Below are 25,347 nucleotides of genomic sequence, written 5' to 3'. Positions count from 1 at the left end.
GACTGAGCTCAGCTCTGGGCTGAGCCTCCCTTGTGAGTGTCTGAGGGACACGTCCGTCGGCCACGGGCCTGGAGTCGTGTGGGCGCCCAGGGTCACAGACTTGGCCATAGTCGATGGGTCCAAACATTTTCTGAGCTGGCTGAGCCGTCACCTCATGTTTTGAACTTGAGATTCTGCTTGGTGAACTGAACCAAAAGCCACCTCTTTTTCTTGACTTTATTACATTAAGAGGAGAAGGAAGGGAAAGTTTTATTAACAGTTTCTGAGTTAGGTAACTACCTCTTCATTTAATTACCTCATTCAAAACTTAAATCTTTGGCTCGATTCACATGAGAGCAGACAGACTAATGTGCTATTAAGATTTACTGATATCTACAGAGAACTGCTATTTTTTGCAAACACCGCAAGTCATTGATTTCTATTTTCTCAGGGCAATGATTTAAAAAATACATTTTAAAAATAAGCTTTGAGCCCTGGCCAGTGTGGCTCAGTTAATTGGAACGTGGTCCCGTAACTGAGAGGTTGTAAGTTTAATTCCCAGTCAGGGCACATGCCTAGGCAGCGGGTTCGATCCTGGGTCTGGGCATGGGCATGGGCGCCCCTCCGCCTGAACACAACCTACAATCCCGGTCAGGGCCCATAAAGAAGGCAGTCAATTGATGCTTCTCTCTAACGTCAATGTTTCTCTCTCCGCCTGCCTGTCTCCTTCGCTCTCTCTCTCTAAAAGCAATGAAAAAAATGTCCTTGGCCCTGACTGCTATGGCTCAGTTGGTTGGGCATTGTCTGGCAAAGCAAAAGGTCACCAGTTCGGTCCCAGTCAACGCACACATGAGAAGCAGCCGATCTATGGTGTTTCTCTCGCTCTTTCTCCCTCCTTTCCCCTCTCTTTGAAAGAAAGAAAGAAAGAAAGAAAGAAAGAAAGAAAGAAAGAAAGAAAGAAAGAAAGAAAGAAAGAAAGAAAGAAAGAAAGAAAGTTGTTTTAAAAAATGTCCTTGGGTAAGGATTTTTAGAAAAACCTTTTATGGCAACAGCAGTACCAAGGTTACATGGGCCTCACAACTTTTTTGAAGAAATGTCAAAACCTGTAGAGAATTTTTGTAAGAGTATATCTGAGCCAAACTGAGGACATATGCCAGAGAGCAAGATCTCAGATGCTCTAGAGAATAATAGTTTGCAGCTTCTTTTACAAATTGGAAATTAAGGAGGGAATTTAAGGAAGATTACGGGGAGGTGGGAGAAAGCAAGGCAGGGAGGGGTTACAGGATAGTTAACAAGATTATGTGCTCTCTGGACGGTGAGCATTTCAGAGGTGTTAACCTAGTTGCATAGAAACAAAGGACAGGGTTTGCTTAAGGCGAAGATAAACCTTTTACTAAAATGTTATATGCCTGAGTTGTGACAAACACTATGACCTGTCCCGTTAGGAATTTATGACCAGATCACCCTGTGAGGCTACTTTCCGCAGAACCCTTTTTCATCAGCAACTCAAAACCCAGTGCTAAAGCCAGATCCTTCAGGGACAGACGTCCCAGGCCAAAACCGTGGAATACAAAGGCACCGATTAGTACAGAGAAAAGGAAACAAAAACAGGGTCAATTGAGACTGTCTGATTGCTATACTCTGCTTTTGAGGAGAAAAATGATGCACATTAAAAACCCAAAACAGAAAGATTTGCAGCTTTGGCTTGGGGCCAGGACCAGTGCCTGTGGGAGGTGGTCACAGAAAAGACAGTAGAAGGCCTCTTCAAAGTGAACAAGGAAAACGACTCCTAGTCAGAATTTCCACACCAGCAAATCGGTCATTAAAAATGAAGGCAGAATAAAGACATTTTCAGACAGACAACACCTGAGAGAATTCTTCCTGAACTGAAGGCAAGTGGCCCCTAATTGAAGCGCAAAAATGCAGAATAACCACAAGGAAAATAATGCATATAAATGAGCAAGAGCACTGACCAGACAGGATAGCAGTGGTAATATGCATGACCTTGAATGTACAGAGCATGACAAGCATGTGTAGAATGAAAAATGCAGCACCAGTGGCTCAGGAGGTGCAGTGAGGTGGTGGATTCTTGCGCTGGGTAGGATGTGGCGGCTGTGCTTTTTTTATATAGACCCTCTCGAGCCAGGGCAACATGACAACAATAGCAGCATGTGTAACTAACAAGCTAATGGAGGGAGAAAACAAAATAATAATAATAACAACATGTTTAATACTGAAGGACTGGTTGGCTACCCTGGAAGATTAGCACATCCAGTTCTTGCGCTATTGGCACACCCTGAACAGCAGAGCCTAACGGAACTAGAAGAAACAGGCACCTCCATACCAGTAGTTAGAAATGTTAAGACACGTCTCTCAGTAACTGACATGACAAGAAAAAAAAATCAGCAAAGATAAAGAAAATTCGAACCTCATGTGTAACAAGAGTGACGTAATTGACAGGTACTCAGACATGTACCCAACAATTGCACAACTCATGTTCTCTTCAAGTGCACAGAACACATTTATCAGAACAGACCGTGTTCTGGACCATAAAACAAATCACTTTCAAAGAATGGAATAACAGTAGGATCTCTGACCACAAAGGAAGGAAGAAAGCAAATTAACCACAGAGAGATAACTGGAAAATCCCCAACACATTCCAAGAAACCAGTGAACTAAAGAAGAAACCACAATTGAAAGCAGGTAATATTTTTAATTAACTGATAATGAAAATACAACCTATCAACGTGTAAATTGCGGCTAAAACTATGCTGGGGAAAAACTTGTCGACACACAGGAGATCCTGTAAAAATTACAAAGATAATGTAGTGGGTTGAACTATGGCCCCTAAAAAGATAATGTTGAAGTCCCAGCCTCTCTTAGCTGTGGTTGTAGCCTTCTTTGGAAATAGGATCATTGCAGAAACGACTGACTTAAGATGAGGTCATACTAGAGTGGGGCGGGGGAACCCTGATCCAAAATGATTTGTACCTTTGAAAGGAGAGATATGAAAACACCAGAGGAGAGATGCCGGCGAGGAGGTCATGTGACAACAGAGGCAGAGGTTAGAATGATGTGTCCGCAAGCCGGGGGACGTCTAGAGTCCCCAAAAGCCAGAAGAGGCAGGAATGATCCTCCCCTGGAGCCTCGGAAAGGAGTGTGGCCCTTCTACACCTTCTGGCCTCAGAACCCAGAGAAAATACATTCCTATTGTTTTAAGCTACCATACTGGGCAATTTTGTTACGGCAGCCCTAAGAAATTGATACAAATAGTAAGAAAATACTGTAAATAACTTTGTGATAATAATTTTGAAATTGTAGGTGAAATAGACAAATTCTCTGGGAAACACAGCCTACCAAAATTTATACCAGAAGAAATAGAAACTCTGAATAGTACTATATCTCATGCAGAAATTATAGCCATAATTTGAAACCTTCACACACACACACACACACACACACACACACACACACACACATATGCCCAAATGGCTTTACTGGTAAAATTTTCCAAACACAGAAGATGGTACCGATTATACTAAACCCTTCCAGAGGATTTTTTTTTAAAAGAAGGAATATTTCCTAACTCATTTTATCAAATCAGCCTTTGTCACCAAAGAACTGAAAGATACAGCTGTGGTGAGTTATCCTACAAACCATGAAAATGTCTCAAATGCTACTGATTGGGTTGGCTGTAAAATTCTATTTTTACCTGGGGGTGGCAAGGGAAAAACCCTGAAATGTCCTAAATTAGAGTAGCCTGAAGTTGGGAAAAAGAGACAAGGAGTTGGTTAGTTAACAGAGCCAAAATAGAAGCCAAGGAAAAACTGTTCGCATTCCTGACTGGGTTGAAACTAATCGACTTCCAGGTGGCTATTTCAGCTCTTATCTAGAGAGTTAGGTGACTACCAGATGGCATCCTGTTTACATGTGAACGTTCTGGGCTGTGGCCCACAACCAGTGCAGAATCAGCAAGTGCTGCTTTCGTAGGGATTATTCACCTGTCCCAGACCTGGCCCCACTGTACCCCCTTATGTAGCCAGTGTAAATTCTCTCAAAGCAACTTACATCTTTCTTTCCCAAACTCACTGTAATGAAAGGGCCCTGTCAGCCCCAGGACAGAGGACCTGTTTGCCTTCTCCATCCAGCCCTGCCACGGGGGGTTCAGGCGGATGCCCCAGGACCTGGCCCTTACTCTGGGTAGCACCTGGCTCAGGAAACCCTTTCTTTCAGAGAAGCTGTGAGTTTCAATATAACAGGGCTTATTACATGCAAGCAGTAAACACTGAATTTGTGTACGTCTGGCTATTTGTATCACAGGTTGGGACCAGTTTAGGTAAAAATGGACATGTCCATCAGGGAAGACTAGAGTGGACAGTGGTTGGAAGGCAGCAGCTTCCACTCCAAGCTGCCAGCCCAGTCTCCTCAGAACCAACTGTTGTTGAACAGCTACCTGTGCCACTTGGTCTTAACTGGGCAGGAAGTCCAGTTGACTGATTAACTCAGAGCCTGGTGAAATCAAGGCCATTTGTGCCCGGCTCCCCTCGGTCCTTATCAGGATGCAGTGGAGTGTGCCTGTGTGTGCGTGTATGAGTACGTCTGTGTGAGTGTGTTAGTCTGTGTTTGTGTATGAATGGAAGCATGGGCTTGTATGCATGCTGTGAGAGTGGGTTAGCTTGTGGGTATGTGCTCACGTGTGCACACTGTGTTCCTGAAATGGCCTGGAGCAGCCCAGGGTCAGTCGCCGCACAGGCTATGCATGTGTGGGTCCTGAGGCACCCTGCTCACACAGATGCCGATCTGGACCCACTCCCACACAGAGGCACAGAAGCCAGACCACCTCCCTCTGTCACCCCACAAAGGCTGGCACTTCAGCCACCCTGGGCTCCACCCCCTCACCTTCACTCCACTGTCCTTTGTGGCCAATTTGAAAGAAAATATAAACTTGCCCACTTGCACCCTGCTGTCCTCTGCAGGGCAGGGGAGGGTCCCCTTAAGATTCCAGGTCTACCCTGGCTGGTGTGGCTCAGTGGATTGAGTTCTGGCCTGCAAACCAAAAGGGTTGCTGGTTCAATTCCCAGTCACGGCACATGCCTGGGTTGCAGGTCAGGTCCCCAGTAGGGGGCATGTGCAAGAAGCAAACACACATTAATGTTTCTCTCCCTCTCTTTCTCCCTCCCTTCCCTCTCTCTAAAAATAAATAAATAAAATTGTTTTTTTAAAAAAAATTCCAGGTCTGATGGCCTCATACAGTCCCTCCCCGCCTGCCCACAGCCCTGCTGACCCTTGGTGGTCAAGTTCTCACCCACGGTTCTGCCTTCCCTGGGGTACGGCCATGTGTGTTGAACATCAAGGGCACCTCCCCAAGGGGTCACCTGCAAGGGGCCACAGACTGACCAGGCCACTCCTGCTGGCCACTCTGCGCATTCCAGGGGAATGGGACACAGGCAGACATGTCCCGCTGGGGCTCCTCACTGCTGCAGGGAAAGCTGTGCCTCTTGCCTTGGAAAGGGCAGAGACCCTGAGTCCAGCCGGGACACTCCCGAGAGAGCCTGTGTGGCACCAGGCAGGTCTGGGAGTGTTTGGAGAGTAAACACCCCGACCTGGGCAAATACAGCTGCAGCCAGGCTCTGCGGCCACACACCACACCAGCTGACAGGCATGGGGGGGGGGGGCCTGCCCTGGGGGCCCCACGTCTTTCTGAGGGACAGGAAGCTGAGCCCCACTGCTCAGGCCCAGAGTCAGGGGACTCTAACATGCACAGAAAAATGTCACCCCAGACCGACACACTGGGGGCCTTCACTCAGGGAGATGTGAGGTCACTGGACGAGAACAAAGGGTTAGTATTGGGTATTGATCACCAATGAGCATCTGGAATGTTCCTTGCATTCTGGGGAGCAGCCCCTGCCTTTGGGGAGAGAGGTGTCGGGGGAGGATGTGCGAGGTGTGAAGGGACTGTGGAAATGCGGGTGCCGCCTACAGGCAAGCAGGACGGTGTCTGCTGAATGTATCAGGGATGTTTCCGGAGGGTCAAGGGTGAAGAAGGAGTGAGAAAATAAAATGGAGTCACTATAGTCAAGCTGCTAAATTACTAAAATTACATAGGTTGAGGTGTGAGGAAACAATTCTTGTTTTAACCAGCCTGGGAACTTAACCTTCTCAGTCCTGCGTCAATCCCCAGATATACATCAAACCTCCAGATAACCCTCTAATTACGCCCTGAGGGACCAAGGAAAGAATGTGCATGTGTCCAGATTGCCTAACAACCAACATCCAGACCCATTCAGACAGTCTGACATCCATTATCCATACCACCGGTCAGGTCATGGAGAGCAGCGGTCCTCACCCTTTTTGACACCAGGGATCGGTGTTGTAGAAGACAATTTTTCCACGGATGGGCTGGCAGATGAGGGGTGGGGGTAGGGGTTGGAGGGGACAGAAGGTAGATCTCAGGCGATAATGCAGAGAAGCTTCCCTTGATCCTTCTGCCACTCACCTCCTGCTGTGCAGTCCGGTTCGAACAGGCCATGAACCGGTACCCGTCCATGGCCCAGGAGTTGAGGGCCCCTGATCTAGAAGACTACCATCTCAGATCAGTCCGGAGATTAAGAATGCAGGAATGGTTCTCCTCAAGAGTCTTTACTATGAGAACCCTCAGCTTGCCCTGGCTGGTGTGGCTCGGTTGGTTGGAGTGTCCTCCTGTGCACCAAAAGGTTAAGGGTTTGATTCTGGGTCAGGGCATATATCTAGGTTGTGGGTTTGATCCCTGGCCTTGGCGTATTTGGGAGGCAACCCGATCAATATTTCTCTCTTTCTCTCTTTCCCTTCCTCCCTCTCTAAAATCAATGAATACATTAAAAAAACAAACAAACAAAAACAAACAACCCTCAGCTTTACCTTCTTTTTTGGAAAACTCTGGGTATTGCCTAGTTGTGCTTCTGATTTACAAAATCTAAGACCCTTGAACACATCTTTAACATTTATGTCTAGCTCAGCTCCTGATTTATTTATGCTCCACTGGGGGACAAGGGCAACCAGGGATGGCCCGGAGCCGCGGGAGGAACAGGCCTGCAGACGGCTGCGAGGCCTGCAGAAAGAGCGCAGACAGGCCCACCTGCGCTGCAGCTCACTCGTAACTCCTGTCGGTACAGACAAGGAAAGTGCCCACACAGCTCTGCTCACCCTGCTCCGCTTGACCCAGGCTCTTCCAAGGCTCTGAGGCCTGGAGATCGGAAGCAGAAGCGGAACAGGAAGTTAGTATATCATGGGCACAGAGTTCCAACTGGGAAAGGGAAACGGTTCTAGAGAAGAATGGTGGCGGCGGCTGCACAACGCTGTGAATGTGCTTAATGCCACGCAAAAATAAGATAGTCAGTTTTGTGTTTTGTATATTTTACCACAATTGAAAAATAAATTTAAAAGGCCTGTGCAGTTCCAAGCACAGTGAGGGTGGAGGGGGCTGCTGGTTCGTGCTGTGACTCCTGTTCCCAAACTGTGAAAGCCGGAGGAGGTGACACCCACCGCCTCTCCTCCCCAAAGGGTAGGGTCTCATGGAATACCCTCCCAGGCATGGGGTGCTAAGACGGCCACCAGGAGCGTCCCTGGGGGCCATGTGGCGTCTGCCTGAGACCCTAGGCTCAGGAGGCTCGACGAATGTCCAGGCCTTCTCCTGGCGAGAGATGTGGAGTCAGGCTCCGCACGCCCTGCCCCGCAGTTCTCTGGGTTGTGTGCTGAGGCCCAGACCAAGAGAGGGCACCGCGCCCCCAGGGCTCCCGGGCTGCGGGAAGCTGCCGCAACACCATGCCACCAGAACTTCAGGAGGGGCCAGGCAGAGCCTCCACAGCCGCCCCATGAATGAACATGAGAACACTCAGGAGTCACTGACAGTCATCATCGTCTCGGGAGGAAAATTACAGCCTCAACTGTGGGTACAACTGACATGATTAAACAGGAAGAAAATAAAAGATTTCAGATGGGGTTACATTCACAAATACACGGGGCTGCTTCCAAGGCACGGCATTATTCCTCTGCCCAAACCCTGGTCATTCAAAAGGAAGGTGCCTCACTGTCGTCAGAGAGTGAAAATCTGATCCCGGGCCCTGCGCCTGAGGGCCTGGGGTCAGACCACGAGGGAGGGATGTCCCTGCCAGGGCAGCCCAGGGCACATGTCTCCATTTTCTCCTGAAAAAGAAAGTTAGAGAAACTAAAGAAACTTCTGATGTTACCTCAATGATTGTATTTCTGGGTGTGGTTCAGGAAAAATGCTGAAAATCACCTAAAATTGTGCTTGTTTGGTGACAGGAGGCTTAGCCGTGGCGGTGACGGCTCTGCTGTCCTGCCCCCTATCAAGGTGACCAACTCTGGCAGCTCCAGAACCACCCAGAATCATCCAGAAGCCTCAGCACTTGCTTTGGCCATGTGCCGGGCTGGTCTCCCCACGAGGATGACGGCAGGGAGGTGCCCTTGTGCCCAGTGTCCTGGGCAGGGCACACCTACCTCATTCGAGCAGCATTGAGGCATCAAGGACAACCTCATGGGGGTAGGCCTGGGCCCCAACATGTGGCAGAGGGCTTTCTACACATGGGCAGGGGCGTGGAAAGATGGTCTTCACCCTCCCTAGGCCTGAAGTGAGGGATAGAAAAGTTCCACCCTCTGCCCGCCAGAGTCAGACATGGGGTTCGGTGAGGGGGCAGGAGGGCAGCCTCCTGCTTGATGTCCCCCTTAGCTGGGCTGGTAGGGGGAAGGGGAGAAGCTCCCATATTTTCCTCTGACTCATGAGATGGGTGCAGGATGGACCATGGCCAGGCCTTTCAGGGAAACCAGGAGGGGAGTGGAGGAGGAAGACCATCTGGTGGCAGGAGGAGGGAAAAGGAGGGACAAGGCCCAGCAGGCAGACGGGGAGGCAGAGCTCAGTAGGACCCAGGCTGTCTTCTTGGGTTAAAAGCAGCAGCCAGTCCAGTCAGAGGTGGGCAGCCTGGTGAGCTAGGTGGTAGGAGCCGGGGGTTCGGAGGGGCAATGGGGAACAGCCCAAGACCCCAGGCAGGAATCTGATGGGGAGCGGGGTCTGGGGGCCCATGCAGGCCTAGGGCCCTGGGGTAGGGGCGGGGGCAAGACACCCCAGAGCCAAGCTGGTGTTGGGGGGGGGCATGGCGGCATGGGAAGAGCATCTGAGGCTCTCTAAGCAACGGCTGTGAGGTTGGGCTGGAAACTTCTGGAATCCCTCCCCTGGCTGTGACCTCCTGGCAGGATCTAGATTAATAGACCAGGCCCCAGAGTTGGCCAAAGAACCAGGTGTCCTCACGGAACAGGCTCGAAGCAGAGCTTGGGCACCAGACGCAGGTTTGATTTTTCAAGCCTGCAGCGAGGGCCCCCCGTACATTTTCAGCACAGTCCTCCCCTGCCCCCTGCTGGTCATCCTGTTATTCACCCAAAGGCTACCTGGAGGCCAGAAGCCCTGGGCCCTGCCCTCCAGCAGAGGCTGTGTAGAACCCATTGATCCTGATGCCTCCCCCACAGTGCCTCACAGTGTCCCCACAGTTCTCCAAACAGTGCTCCCCAGTGCCCCCCACAGGGCTCCACAGTGCCCTCCAGGGTCATACCATGCCCCCCGCTGAGCATGGCCTATAACTTTTCACTTGGCAGCCCCTGTCTCCCCCGGGGTTTCCACCCTCCTGCGCCGGCTCCCTGCGCCTGTACTGCAAGGGTCGCCCACCTCCCTCACTGGTGGAGCCATGTGGGCTCTCTCCTGTGAACCTGAAAACAAACAAAGCTGAATGATCTGGATCCGCTCCCCAGGGAGCCCCATCATCGGTGCCCTGAGACTCTGCATAAACAGCAGACAGCGGCCACACCACAGATGACACAGAACCCTGCCCCACGACCTCTGCCGCCGGCAGCCTGGTAGCCCCATCACAGCCACAGCAGCGGTGGGTCCAGATGGTCAGGATTCAGTCAGCGACCGTCTCACTTCCACTCAGGACCAGCTACAGGAAGCAAATGCTCCCCAACCACCTACACAGGATGCCCCTTCCAGTTCCTGCCTCCTGCCTCCCGCCTCCTTAGGCTTGTGGCCCCTGCTTCTCCACTGTGACAATCTTGCTCTTGTTCACCTGCCCAGGCGTCTCCGCCAAACGTAGCGATGGGCTGACCCGCCACAGCCAGCTCCGCCCATTCACACTGGAAGGTCTTTGTTCACATCCAAGGTCTTGCCCGGAAATCAGCACTGCCGGAGGGCTTTGCACTGCTGTCCTTGGGCTGGACATGTGGGCAGCTGAGGGCCTCTCTTCCTGGGAGTGGCCTTTGCCATTGAGGTCCTTCCTGCTCACTCCAGCATATCATGAAAACCCACAGGCGGGACTGACAGGGAGGCAGCGCCACGCCAAGATCTGAGCTGTGCTGGCACATGTAGGTGACCTACATGTTTCTGAGGTGATGAAGTAGATTCTGCCAGGACATTTTCTTATTCCCACTGTCATTAGTTCAAGGGGTTTGTGTTCAGGGTATGAACCAATGTGAGGGTTTGTCCAAAGCCAGCCCCATGGTCCCAATATGAAGGTAAAAGTGCCCAGCTGCAAGGAGCATCAACACGCAGCTGAAAGAATGCCTTGGAACTAAACAAACAGGATCTTTTGCCTTCGAATACAAGTGCAAGAGAAGAACACTCTGCTCTCGGGAAAAACGGCCACAGCTGCTTTTAAACCAGCGCTATTGCCCAGCTGCTGGCCCACAGGCCCGCTTGCCGCAACTCTGCACACGTTTGCACTCTCCCTTCACTCACTGTGGCTCCGTGCCCTGAGCTCACTATCAGCACAGTCAACATTAACCCTCTGCTGGGTTTCAAGGCCATAACTTGGCTTCCAAGTAGAGCCTGTTACCAAACGTGAGCAAAGTTCAAAGGGCTCAGGGGACAAAGTGCAGGTGAGGCCCAGGGCCCGGGAGGCTTCCCATTCTGGACTCCAGGGGATGCCTTGGCTTTTGTGAGAGTCACTGACACACTCACGCACACGTGCCCGCACGCATGTGCAGCACGCCAGGCCCTGTGCTCCGGCACTTTGTCAGGGCCCCGGCCTTGGCTCTGTGCAGGAAACCCAGAAGGGGTCTGAGTGGGTGGGGTCTCTCCTTTCGGGCTGCTTCTTAGGCCCCAGAGGGTGGAGACTGGCACTGCCCCACACCCTTCTTCCTGGGAGAGCAGCCTCCAGGTGACTCAGCGGCTGGCAGATCTGCACTTTGGAGCTAGGTCTGCTCCAAGCACTGATTTGTGGCTCAGGTCCCAGCTTCCTTGGCTCCTTTGATCACCCCTCAGTCCCACTTTCTCCACCATCCACAGGCTCCAGGACACAGCAGTCACCTCCCTGCTGGGGTCCAGTCTCCTCCTGGCACTGCCCCAGGAGGCCCTGGTCTCCTGGCTGTGGGGTGTGTGCCCCAGAACGGGCTGGGGTCTAGGCAGGGGGCCGTCCCCAGGCTCCCCCTCTCTGCCTGTAGGGCAGTGCTGCCCTATGGGTCGACCCGGGCACCCAGAGCAGCAGCACATGCTGGAGTCCCTGATAGCAGTCATGATGCCACGTGATGGGGAGGCTGACGGATGAGGCTGGAGCAGGAGGTGTGTCCATTCTCCTTCCAGCACCCCAGAAACCCCTCTCAGGCAAGCCCACCCAGCCTCTGCAGGCACCACTCAGAGAGCTGCTGTACCCAGAGGCAGAAATGCTGGCTTAACATAGAAATGCGTGCTCTCACAGCTCTGGGGCTAGGAGTATGAGATCAAGGTGTCCCAGGGCCATGTTCCCTTCCCAGGCTCCAGGCGAGGGCCCTGCCCACCTCTTCCAGCTCCTGGGGCTCCAGGCATCCCTGGGCCTGTGAGGCATCACTCCAGTCTCTGCCTGTCGTCAGATGGCCTCCCCCTATGTCTGTTCCACTCTGCGTCTTCTACAAGGACATTTGTCAGCGGATTCCGGGCCAACCTGCATAATCCAGGATGATCTCTTCATCTTCAGATCCTTAACTTAATCACATTCACAAAGAGACCTTTTCAAAATAATGTCCCATTCACAGGAACCAGAGGTTAGGGCGTGGGCATAATTACAAACCTCAAAATTAAAATAGAATTCAGGTCCAAACTGGGAAGAATGCGGGCCCCAGGAAGCGGGGCCAGGGAGTTACTCCTGCTGTGACAGGAGTACAGGGGCCTGGCCCTCAGCGGGTCTGCCTGGGGCCAGCTGTTGTGTGTGGGCTCTTGACTTCTTGCAGGAAAGATTTCACAACACGAGTCCAGGTGACTATGAGTGGGCATTTATTAAAACTGGGACAATGACCCCTAGCTGGTGTGGCTCAATGGATTGAGTGCCGGCCTGCGAACCAAAGGGTCGCTGGTTCGATTCCCAGTCAGGGCACATGCCTGGGTTGCAGGCCAGGTCCCCAGTAGAGGGTGTGTGAGATGCAACTACACATTAATGTTTCTCTCCCTCTCCTTCTCCCTTCCTTCCCTTCCCTAAAAAGAAATACAATTTTATAGCCTGGGACAATGAAACAAGGAAGGGCTTAGCACAGAAGAAGCGACAGGAGAGCCTAGGCTGGGCTGCCTTAGCTCACTGGGGAGTCAGAGAAAAGGGGGCTTTGGGGACGGGTTCAGGGGCTCAGCCTGGGACAAGCTGCCAGCTGCCCATTGTCTTTGACTTTAGCAGACACAGGCCTGTGGGGAAAGAAGTGGAGGGAGAAGCAGGGAAAGGAAATGGCGGGGCTGCTCCCCAGAGGGAGAGCAAAGGCTGGGTTCTTTTGAGGCTTTTCTCTTCTCTTGCAGGTGAGGATCTTAGGGGAGGTCTCAAGGGAGGGTTTCAGTAAAATATTCATCAGTTTTCCAGGTGTGCTCTTCTAGGGTCATGGCCTCTACTGACTGGTCAGTGACAGGACAGGTTGTCTTTAGTCATTGGCTTGCTCTGAGAGAGGCTGTTCCTGTGGGGGAGGGGGTGACACTGGAGAAATGGGCCTTGGGGAGCCCCAATACCCCTCAGCATGTGGCCACTCAACCTTCCTTCCCACAACACCCAGAGTGGCCTGGCTTGTTCCCCTGAGCAATCACACTCCACCTCTATGATCCCATCCCCTTCCACCAGCAGACCTGCTTCTCTTGGGGACAAATGTTGTTTTAACATGAGTTCCCCTTCCTGTTTTCCTGGAGTGCATCACATCCCACTGTTCTGGAAACCAGGCAGACTGTGAAGTGTCCAGAACATTTTTGCCCCGTCTGTTTTAGATGTGTGTGTTTCAGGCCACCAGTCCCAGGAAGCACTCAGCTAAGAAGAACTGAGGAGTGTGCCACCAGCACCTCTGTCTCCCAGAATGATGTGGCCACAAGCCTCTCTCTGTGCAGTTAGGGCACAGGCAAGGACAAGCCAGTTGAGCTGTTCTAGGCCAGGGCGCTCCAGGGTCAGCTGGCTGAGGGGCTCACTCCATCTTTGCAACGGTCAGCATCCCTGAACAAACCTCCCTCAAAGGACCCTCGGGAAGCCTGCTCTCAATCTTGGGCTGCTGTGAGGGCTTGAGTCTTGTATCCTGTACCTGGGTAAACCTTTCGGGTTATGCAGCCCAGGCCAGATTTGCAGGCAGGCAGAAACCCTGCAGAGAATCGTGCAGGTGGGGGCCCGGATGCCCCCTTCCTGTGGGCCAACATGAGGGGCCTGGTCCAGAGAAAATGGGTCTCACTGTGTGCAGCAGCTGGGGGAGATCTAGTCCTGACCTGCTGGCTTCACTCCCCTCTCCCAGAAGCCCCCCAGGGAGGTGCCCCTCCTGTAAATGGGGTGGAGGCTCAGTGACAGCACCAGTGTGGTTCACCTTCCCTTTGCTCAGGATCCCAGTGCCTCCTCTATGCCATCTAGTCCAGGGGGACAGGAGTGCTACGTCTCTCGGCAACAAGATGCAATGAGGAACCCAGGCCCCGAGGGAGGGCGCAGGTGGCCATGGCGGGGGGGGGGGGGGGGATCGCATGGATCCTGATGGAGGTGGTTACTAGGAAGGGAGCCTCGGTCCAGGTGAAGCAGTCCATGAGCACCGGGCTGGAGAAGGCATCGTGGCAGCTCATAATGACCTCATGGAGGACCACCTTGGGGAGGCTCTTCGTAGGGAGTCACCTGGGGGTTAAGGACAGAGCAGAGCCGTGGCCCCAGCCACCGAGGAGGCTGAGCCGAGACAAGCCCAGCCGGGGGCTGCAGGGGTGCCCACAGTCTGTAACAGTCGAACAGTTTACCTCAAGCAGCTCTTGCATAACAGCCACCACAGCCAGTGAGGCTTAAACAACAGAAATTTATTGTCTCAGTGCTGGGGGTTGGAAGTTTGCCCAAATATAGGGTCAAGCATTTTTCTGGATGTTTCTGGGAAGGTGTTTTTTTGGGTGAGATTAACATTTAAATTGGTGGACTTTAGAGGAAGCAGATTGCTTTCCCTAACTGGAATGGGTTTCATGCACTCAACTGGAGGCCAACCTCAGAGAGCAGAAGGAATCCTGCCAGCAGATGGCTGTGGTCTAAGCTGCCACTCTTCCCCAGGTCTCCGGCCCTCCGGCCACCTTGCAGATTTTGGATTCACCAAGCCACAATCTTGTGAGTTAATTAATCTCTATTAATCTTGGGTCTGCTTCTCTGGGGTCTCAAAGCCTGCACGTCCCACCTTTTCTCAAGGGTGTGCCGTGAGCATCACCACTCTGGCATGGCTCTGAGGGAACTTCACAGAGCACTGGAAGGTGCACCAGTCCACCAAGCTCCCCATGGGAGTGACATCATGATCCAGCCTGCCACAGGAGGGGCTCTGGCTTCCCCACGCCCAGCGAGGGCTGGGAGCTGCATCTGCCCAGCTCTTGATGGGCTGCACACCTTGTCCCTTGCTCACTGAGCGGTCATAGGCACGAATGAGGTAATAATGTGTCATTGCTGTGCAAACTGTCCAAAATGAAGATGAGGTAGATGGTAGCTCTGCTAAGGTGGGAGAAACATTGCATGCATGCATGCACATGCATGTATGTATACACACGCATACTCCCTTTCCTGAAGCCAGGACACAGCATGTCCACCAAGGAGACCATCATGACTAGTCTTGCCTTGCATGCGGTGCACAGTCCCCTCTTCGGGCACAAAGCTGGGATCTCAGTCCCTCCAAGGACAGCTCTGAAAAGTCACATGCAAAAAGCCAACATTTGCTGCCTCCGAAGGGAAGAAGTACAGTCAGCAGCCACCTTTCCATTTCTGGGGACAGGCCACTGATGTTAAGAAAAGGGCTAACACCAGCAAACAGAACAAGGAAGGACCCATAAGGTTGGTGAGGCTTCCTGAGAGAGCCCAGCCCAGTCAAATCTTCAGACAGAACTTGTCCCCACTCCGGGGTGTCTGGGGAAAGACAGTTGGGGCTAAGATGAGGCAGGGGCTGCAGGCCCCGCAGCCGGGACATTGGTCCGTGCACTCTGTGAGGTTGGCCCTGGGCACAAGGACAGACAGTGCATGTCCAGGGAGGAGAGGGCCTGAGTGGGCCGGAGGACTCGGGGCCACCTCCCCTCGATGCCTGGCTGCGTGGTTGAGGCTGCCACTCTATCTTTGCCCAGGGAGGAGCAGGTCCTTGGGGAAAGCAGTGTGAGGAGGGGCTGTACCCGGTCTGCAGCCCCCTTCCTAGAATCTGCATGCAGGAAGCCAGTCAGAAGCCCCCCTTCCCCTCCAGGACCAGCCCAGAAGGGGTCACAGAGGGTGTTATTTGAAACAGGAAGGTTCCTTGACAAAAATATCTCCTGTAAGAGGCCTGATCTCGCACCTCACAGAGAGCAATTTAAATTAAAAAGGACCCACTCCTGGGAAAGCCCCGCATGGCGAGAATTGATTTAATCAAACTGGCCTCTTCCCGGAAAATCAGAGACCAGGGTTCTCTGGCAGAAACAGGCAGGAGGGAAGGGATTTAGTTCCTTCTTGGCCATTCTCTCCTATTTGCTTTTCTTTTCTTTTTTTGTATTTTTTGTATTGAGATAAAATATATATAACATAAAACTCAGCATTTAAACCACAGTGAGCGTTCAGTTAAGTGGCACTAAGCACACTCACACTGTGTGCAACCATCACCTCCCCTGTCTCCTCAATTTTTTCATCTTCCCACACTGAACCTCTGCCCCATTACACACTAATTCCCCATCACCCTCCCCCAGGCCTTGGCACACACTCTTTTACTTTTTGTCCCTATGAATCTGACACCTCTGGGGACCTTGTATGAGTGGAATCATTCAGTATTTATCTTTCTGTGACTGGCTTATTTCACTCAGCATAATATCAAGGTTCATTCACACTGCAGCCTATGTTAGAATGCCCTTCCCTTTTAAGTCTGAATAATGTTCCATTGTATGGATGGACCACATCGTCTTTTTTAAAAAATATATTTTATTGATTATGCCATTAGAGTTGTCCCATTTTTCTCCCTTTTCCTCCCTCCACCCAGCACCCCTGCTCCCTCCAGCACTCCCCCTCTTAGTTCATGTCCATTGGTTGTGCATATAAGTTCTTCAGCTTCTCCATTTCCTATACTATTCTGAACATCCTGCTGTCTGTTTTGTACCTACCAAATGCTTCTTAGTCCCTGCACCTTTTCCACCATTCTCCCCCTTCCCCCTTCCCCCTCCCAGCTGATAACCCTCCAAATGATCTCCATACCTATAATTCTGCTCCTGTTCTGGTTGTTTGCTTAGTTTTTTTTTAGATTCAGTTGTTGATAGTTGTGAATTTGTTGTCATTTTACTCTTCATAGTTTTGATCTTCTTTTTCTTAAATAAGCCCCCTTAACATTTCATGTAATAATGGTTTGGTGATGATGAACTCCTTTAGCTTCACCTTGTCTGGGAGGCACTTTATCTGCCCTTCCATTCTAAATGATAGCTTTGCTGGATAGAGTAATCTAGGTTGTAGGTCCTTGCTTTTCATCGTCTTGAATATTTCTTTCCAGTACCTTCTGGCCTGCAAGGTTTCTTTTGAGAAATCAACTAAAAGTTTTATGGGAACTCCTTGTAGGTAACACTCTGCTTTTCTTTTGCTGTTTTTATGATTCTCTCTTTATCTTTAATTGGCATTTTAATTATGATGTGTCTTGGTGTGGGCCTCTTTGGGTCCAACTTGTTTGGGACTCTCTGTGCTTCCTGGACTTGTATGTCTATTTCCTTTGTCAAATTAGGGAAGTTTTCTTTCATTATTTTTTCAAATAAGTTTTCAATTTCTTGCTCTTCCTCTTCTCCTTCTGGCATTCCTATGATTCAGATGTTGGTACATTTGGAGATGTCCCAGAGGGTCCTTATACTATCCTCATTTTTTAAATGTTTCTTCTTGCTGTTCTGGTTGAAGCTTATTTCTTCCATATGTTCCAAATCATTGATTTGAATCCCAGTTTCCTCCCCTTCACTGTCGGTTCCCTGTAGGTTTTTCTCTATTTCACTTAGTGTAATGTTCATTTCTTCCTTTATGTTGTTGCTGTAATCAATGAGTTCTTTGAGTAGTCCGATCACCAATGTTTTGAACTCTGCATCTGATAGGTTGGTTATCTCCATTTCATTTAGTTCTTTTTCTGGGGTTTTGTTCAGTTCTTTCATTTGGGCCATATTTCTTTGTCTTCTCAACTTGACAGCCTCCCTGCGTTTGTTTCTGTGTATTAGGTAGAGTTGCTTTGATTCCATGTCTTAGTAGCATCGTCTATTGTAGAAAAGGCATCTGTAAATTGTGTGGGGTGGAGCCTTAAGTAATCACCAGGGCAGGGCAATCCTCTTCACCACTTTGTGGCTCTGTGTTGGGGGAGAGCTCAGAAAGGGGCAATGCTGCTGCCTGGTTTCTGGAGGTTTGCCTGGCACTCGCCCTGTGCAACTGGCACCCTTCCAGCTGTTGCCTTGGTGCTGAATCCCAGAGAGGGTGGGCCTGTGTATGTTTTAAGTCCATGTGGGCCCTTCATGTGGAATCTCCTGAAAATCCATCAGTTTCTTCTGCTGCCCCAACCCCCACTGGTTTTTACAGCTGGAAGTTATGAGGATTTATCTACATGGTGCTGAAACCCAGGGCCATGTGGTCTGGCCTGGAGCTGTGATTGCTTGCCCCCAAGGTATCCCTCCTGATCTTTATCCACCACATGTGAATGTGGGACCATCCATTCCACTGCCACCACCTCGCTGCACCACACCATGTTTCCTTGCCTCTCTACCCATCTCCGCATCTCTGCCCCTCCTACCCGTCTTTATGAATGTGGCTTCTTTAAATCCTTGGTTGCCAGACTTCCATACAGCTCAATTTTCTGATGGTTCTGAGTGTTATTTGTTTTAAGGTCTAGTTGTAATTCTTTCTATGGTTGCTCAAGGAGGCGAAGCACATTTACCTATGCCTCCATCTTGATGGGAAGTCCTGGACCACATCTTCTTTATCTATTCTGTTGATAGACTTTTGAGTTGTTTCCACTTTTCTGGCTATTGTGAATAATGCTGCTATAAACATGGGTGCAGAAATATCTCTTCATGACCCTGTTTTCAATTCTTTTGGGTAAATACCTAGGAATGGAGTTGCCGAACCATATGGCAAACCTATGTTTAATATTTTAGGAACCTCCTGACTGTTTTCCACAGCAGCTGGACCATTTTACATTTCCACCAGCAGTGCAAAAAGTTCTAATTTTTCCATATCTTTGTCAACATTTGTTATATTCTTTTTTTTTTTTTAAATGATAGCCATTCAAATGGGGGTAAAGCACTATCTCATTGTGGTTTTGTTTGCATTTCCCTAGTGATCAGTGATGCTGAGCATCTTTCCATGTGCTTATTGTCCATCTGTATATCTTCTTTGGAGAAATGTCTATTTGAGAATTACCCTATGACCTAGTAATCGCTCTTCTGGTTATCTACCCCCAAAATTTGAAAACATTTGTTTGTAAAGATAAATGTACCCCTATGTTCATTGCAGCATTATACAGGTTGCCAAGGCATGGAAACAACTAGAGTGTCCTTCAACCGATGACTGGATAAAGAAAATGTGGTACATATATACAGTGGAACACTACTCAGTCCTAAGAAAAGATGAAATACCACCATCTGCATCAACAGAGATGGATCTTGAGAGTATCAGCCTATGTGAAATAAGTCAGATAGAAAAGGACAAGAACCAAATGATTTCACTCATATGTGGGATATAAAATAGAAAGCAACAAATGAACAAACAGACTCAGACACAGACAGCAGTATGAAGGTTACCAGAATGGAAGGGGGTTGGGGAAGAATGAAGAGAGTAAAGGGGGTCAAACATATGGTAATGCAGAAGACTAGACTTTGTGTGCTGAACATGCAATGGAATATACAGACGATGTATCATAGAACTGTACACCTGAAATTTATGTAATCTCATTAACCAGCATCATCTCAATACATTTAATTTTTAAAAGTGTTTATTCAAGTCCTTTGCCCATTTGTAATTGGTTTGATTTACTGTTGTCGAGTTGTTATAGGAGCTCTTTATACATTCTGGATATTAATCTCTTATCAGATGTAATTTGCGAATATTTTCTCCCATTCTGTGGGTTGCCTTTTCGTAGTACCCTTTGGTACATGTTTGCATTTTTTAAATTCCATGCTTATATAGTTACCTTTTTACTGCCCCGACCCCACATATTCGTGTAGAAGTCAACATCCATGGACACAGATGCAGAACCCCAGCCTGAACCCAGGGGACAGAGGCCCAGGGGGAGACTGTGGGGACAGGGCAGCCAGGGCCCCAGGCAGGCGCCACACCCAGGGCAGCAGGAGGGCTGCTCCAGGCGTCTCCCCTGGGGTCCTGAGCCTGCCATCACAGCCTCCCAGTGGGTTAAGGATGTTTGTGTGGCTGCCTGAACCAGACGTTCTCGTGTTTGTTACCTGGGTGAGCTGACCACTGTAGGGATGAGCAGGGATGAACCCGGGAGCCCAGAGAAGCCAACCCCACCGTGCAGACCTTGGCTCACAGTCTTGGAGACTGAGTTGCAATTTTCTCTTTGGATGGTAAAGCCTTTATCTAAAGAAAATTTTGATGTACGAAGGAAGTTCGTGCCTCAAAACCCATGACACGCCCACCCCCATGGAAAAAGAAGGCAAACTGAGCATTAAGAAGCAAAGAAGAGAAACGATAGCAGTGCCTTCAAGCATTTTCTTTTTAAGCCAAGTTAGAAATCACCAGGGCAAGAATTCTTCAGGATTAGAGTGACCAAACTCTTGGGTACTCTGGACAGAAGCACTGCTCCCTGAGACCCAGGGGTGGCTTACAGATTAACATGCGCCATGCTCCATAAAATATTTAAGGGAAAGGAAATGGAGTCTGCCTAGCAAGCTGGGGGCGGGGGGTCGACACCAGAGCCGTCTGCAGCCTCCACCCGGGGTGTCAGTCAGCCAAGAGGGAACAGGCAGCAGTCTGGATCCTGATGAAAAGCATCACATTCGGCCTGGGAAATGGGGTTTTTCCCTAAAACTTTTTTTTTTAATTTTTATTTATTGATTTGAGAGAGAGAGATCAATTTGTTGTACCCCTTATTTATGCATTCATTGGTTGGTTCTTGTATGTGTCTTGATAGGGGATCGAACCTATAACCTTGGTGTATCAGGCTGATGTACTAACCAACTGAATTATCTGGCCAGGAATCCCTGAAACTTTCTTTAAGCAGAAACTTATGACCAACACCATGAATGATAGTGATGATGGATGCACAAAGTCGTGTAAACAGCGCAGATGCACTGTCTGAGCAGGGGTTGGGGGGTAAACTGTCCAGCAGGGCCTGTCACACAGGGTGACCTGGGGAGCCAGCTTGCCCTCTAGCCCCTCACTCCACCCCATCTTCGAGTCTGCTCTGTGCCCTCCTCCTCCCATGGGTAGCTGCGGGCACCATGGGCGGTGCCTAACCAGACCGGGCCCCTTGGCTCCTGCTCCCACTGCCCAGATGGACAGGCTGTCTGATACTCAGTCCTTGTGTTCCAATGCTGATGGCCTCCTGCTGTCCCTCTCAGCCCAGGAGGATGTTTCCCTCCCAGACAGCCCCTATGCAAGTGACAGGCTGCTCCGCTACCCTCTTCATTTTCAGAATCGTCTACTCATGTCTGCTTCAGGTGCAGCCTGCTCCAGGCCACAGAGACACAGAGGTGACCTAGGGGAATCTGGTCCCTGGGAAGCCAAGCTGCCCTCCGAGGTGTGGCCCTGGGGGTGTGGGGCAAAGGGAAGAAAGAAGGGGGTGGGTGTGCATGTGCTCCTTGCGCTGCCTCCTCCCACAAGTCCTGGAGCTGGCTTTGACCCTCTGCAGATGTCATTGTCCTCAAGACAGCCTCCTGCACAGGCTCTCCTTCCAGGCTGGACCCTCTCCCTTTCCTCTGCCCTCAGGCTGAGAGGGGAACATGTCCATCTCATGTCTTGATTCTGGATCTGGAACCACCTCTGATGATCCCACCAAAGAAACTGCATTGGAGGTTCCCACCAGCTCCCCTTTACCAGGAACAAAAGGAGAGAGATGGTTCAGCCTTGCTCACCTGGAAACTTCCAGACCACCTGTGACATTTCCAGCCCCATGGCAACACAGCGAGACCTTTCCTGTGAGACAAAAGGCTCTATGGTCCCTTTTCATGCCACATTTCTCCTCCGGCAGCCACGTGGGGGAGGGTGGGGGCAAGTAATCACATCTGGAGCAGTATCTCTCATTTCCTGCGGGTGGAGATGCGCAGGCTGCTCCTGTCCCAGCACAAGATCATGCCGCCCTTAATGAGCTAACTAAAAGTGGCTGAGTGGCATGCTGTTGTGACCAGTGTGTGCTGTGGGCTCAAGGGGGAGCCCTCAAAAAAGTGCTGGCTGAGCCAGAGAGACACAGAGATGGGGACACAGACTGGGCTTGTGTCCTGTCCCAGAGAAGGGAGACCCCGCCACCGCATGTTCTCTCTGCACACAGGCACTCCAGGGGAGCTGGTCTGAGAGCAAAGTCGAATGGTTAGACTCTGCGATTCCCGCTCCAGGCTGGCTGCTGAAGGAGGCACCACAGGGACACTGGCATGGCCTTAGGAGCCTGCGAGTGGAAAGGCCGGGTGTCCCCGAGGATTAGAAATTCCCCTCCATCACCCCACCACATACTTGGAAGTGAAAGGACAACTCCAGATGAGTGCTCACCATACCATACTTCCTGGCTCGGACCAAGGAGTGTCAATGAAGCCTGTTTCCTTTTTTAAACTTAGTTCACATTGTTTAAATGGAACACCAAATAATAGGGCTTTTGTTCTCATGTAGTGGTCACAACACAAAAATCATTTCATTGACCACTGGCTAGAACTCCCACACTATGGAGCCTAAGGTCTATGGGCAAACATTGGTCAGCCAAGTGGTGGAGCAGGTGGTAGATTCAGGCTCAGTAGTTTCCACACCTGAAGACTGAGGTGGAGGAATGGCTGGGTGGCCTGTCCCCAACTGGGTTCTTTAGTCCCCAAGGGTGGTGGTGGGGAAAGAAGGAGGAGGACCTGCTGCCTGGACAGCCACCCACAAAAAGAGGTGAACGTGGGTGTGGGGGAATTCTAAAGTTCGGTGGGATCTCCTGGCCCCAACGGCCCCATCTCTTGAGTGCCGCATTGAGGACCCTGGTGCAATGCCATCCGTACCGGCAGGAGGCATTGCTGATCTCAGCAGCTTGATAGAGAGCAAAAAGACAAGTCGAGGCCTAAGCATGTCACCTGGCATCAAACCCTCTCCCCAGGGGCACAATCCAGCATGCTAGGTGACAGGGGTCAGGGCGGCAGAGGGCCCCCAAAGGGGGATGCAGCCAGAGGAAGACCTGAAGGGTCAACTGACCCAGGCCCATGCCCCTGCTTGGGGTGCTGGGAGCTGAGCTCTTGGGGTGCTGGGAGCTGAGCTCTTCTGGCTTGGAAAAGAGCCCCATGATGGGGCAGAGCCCACTGGGCGTCCATCTTTCAGCCCAGAGGTGAGGCCAAGGCCGCAGAGTCCCCAGTTCCTGTGGGGAGAGCGTGGGGGCCAAGCAAGCCCAGGCTGCGGTCAGTGCAGAAGCTGGACCACCCTGGGGGCCCCTGGTGAGGGAGTATGGACCTAGCTCCACTGCCCAGAAGCAACAGCTCATCTCACTGCTGCTGACTACAGCTAGGAAGAGTTCACCCGTCAGGCTCTCAGACATGGTTTTTCTTCTTACCCATATTCTCCCTGAAATTTCCACTGAGTTCTTCATCAAAGCTATTTCCCTCAGAACAGGCTGGAGGCCTGCATGACCCCCAAGAAATCATTAGTTTCTCTGACTTACTCTGATCAGTGACTGCAGAATTACCGGCTCACGGAGGAAAACAAAAGGGCCGTGCTACTGGGTGAGGGGGAACAGGACAAGACTCAGCCCCTGGCTAGAGAGCGCCCTCTGCCTGGGTCACAGCTGGTTGGAGGGGGCGGTGGAGAGGCCTCCCCCTGCTCTGGGGTTGATACTGCAGGTGCACAGCAGGTGCCACACAAGCCTCTCCTGGAGCCCAAGGGTTAGAGGATGACGGGGGGGTGGGGGGAGCATGACCGGAGAATAAGCCACTATCAAGGTGACAAGAGTCCTGTCCACATATCCAAACCTGATCTAGAACTCAGAGCAGAATTGTATCAACACACACATCCCACGTCTGTGCCAAGTGCTGTCCTAGAGAGCGGGTGTCTGCAACACATACCTGCAGAAGCCTATGGGCATGCATACTTCATGCACACCCGTGCCATGGAAAGCCCGCTGCTCACATGGGGAGGCACCACTCAGATGTCACCACGATGCTAGAGAACTTCCCAGTGACTCAACGAAAGATCTCGTTGAACGAGCATCCAAAACCTCTGCTCCTCTTAGCCCTCGTGCTTGGAGCCACCTCCCCCATCGAGTGCACATACATGACGCTCACATGCACTGTTTCCCTTGGGTGGGAGACAGACAGGAGGCCCTTCTACCTGAAGAGCTGCCTCCCCCCAGCTGACCTGCTGGGACTACTGGGCATGGCCGAAGCTGTAGGGAGCTCGGACCAACCTTGGCCCTGCCCCACCAACATCAGCCCTGCAGCGGCGAAGTCCTGTAGGCAAGTAAGAGCCCAAGGGCAGCCTGCCCTGGGAGAAGTTGGGGCGGGGGTCAAGCCCCAGGGCCGGCCTCCCTTCCCAGGGGTGTAAACCCCCCACACATGGAGAGAGACTGACTGCAGTGGAGGGGCAGGGCTCTAGCAGCCTTTCAGGTTCAGTCACACCCTGCTTCTGTTCCTCGCTGGCTGGAAGCCGGGCTTTGCCCTGTCCTCCCATGTCCCCACCTTCCCGGCCCAGGGCTGTGGGCCCCCACCTGTGTGAGCAGTGAGTGGCCAGGAGGCCACTCTGTCTCTACATCCCCCACATACAGGGACCAGGCAGGGGACACCAGTGTGGCTGCCAACACTCCTCAATTCCTTCAAATCAGAGTTCTCAAGACAAGTTACACAAAGGTAGAAGTTAGATCATTAAAGTGATTAAAGGCAGGTCACTGGGGAAAAGGGTATAAACCAGGTGGCTGATTAGAGGGCTGTATATGTTATAAAAGCACCGCCCTGAAGGGAGGCCTCACTGACTCTTGGGCTGTGACACCCAGACAGAAAGAGCCCAGCAGAACGTTTCCTTGGTCTGCAAGCCCTATCCCTGCATGCATCCGAAATGAGAATTGGACTGACGCTCTGCGCTCCAGGACCAAGGATGTCAGGGGGCTCAGACGCTGTCACCAGCCAATCCCCAAAGACAATGCCCTAGCATCTCCCTCTAGGCCCAGCGACAGGGCACACCACCGGCGGGGATCGGGCTGCTGTCAAAGTCTCCGAGGAGAGCGCTATGGACGCACCGCACCAGCTCAATCCATAGCTGACCACGCAGCAACACGCGGCCGTTCTCAAGCCCAGCACTAAGGCAGCTCTCCCACCCAAGCCACCGGCCACCCAGCTGCGACGCTAGGGACGCCCGCAACTCTCACCCCCGAGGGGACGTCCGCGTCTGGCTGTGCTTACCGTAGCGGCTTGGTTCGCGGCCGTAGTTCAGAATGGGCAGCGCGTCCACCCGGGCCGGCTCCGGGGCAGCTGCGGGGTCTGGATTCTCCCCGCCGCCGGCCGCGGGGGTCACCACGAAACGTTGGGCCATGGTGGCCTCGGGTCCCCTGGCGACGCGAGGGCTGCGGGACGCGAGTCGGGCTTGAACGGGGGAGGGCACGTGGGGGCAGGGCGGGGCGGGGAGGAGCAGAGGTGGGGACAAGGCGGGGCGGAGCGGAGGTGGGGGCGGGGCGGGGCCCGGCCTGCCGGGAGGAGGCGGTCTCAAGCACTCCACGGGGTCAGGGTCCCGGGAGTAGCCAGGCGCGGGCACCGGGGAGAGGACG

At 51.7% G+C, this 25,347-nt stretch overlaps 1 protein-coding gene across 1 annotated transcript in view; it reads right to left on the bottom strand.

Annotated features, from left to right (window-relative positions):
- SLC12A7 (solute carrier family 12 member 7) overlaps positions 1-25,115 on the bottom strand; it is an 88,059-nt gene extending 62,944 nt beyond the window's left edge. The window contains exon 1 of the mRNA XM_054578352.1: positions 24,986-25,115. Coding sequence (XP_054434327.1) covers positions 24,986-25,115 — 130 coding nt within the window. The remainder of the gene's footprint in view (positions 1-24,985) is intronic.
- Between the last annotated feature and the right edge of the window lie 232 nt (positions 25,116-25,347).

The sequence above is a fragment of the Pteronotus mesoamericanus genome, unplaced genomic scaffold (assembly GCF_021234165.1).
Source record: "Pteronotus mesoamericanus isolate MK-2021 breed Mesoamerican mustached bat unplaced genomic scaffold, CSHL_Meso_final contig_50, whole genome shotgun sequence".
NCBI lineage: Eukaryota > Metazoa > Chordata > Mammalia > Chiroptera > Mormoopidae > Pteronotus > Pteronotus mesoamericanus.
The sequence above is the reverse complement of the archived record's forward strand: the minus strand, read 5'-3'. Positions and strand labels throughout refer to the sequence as shown.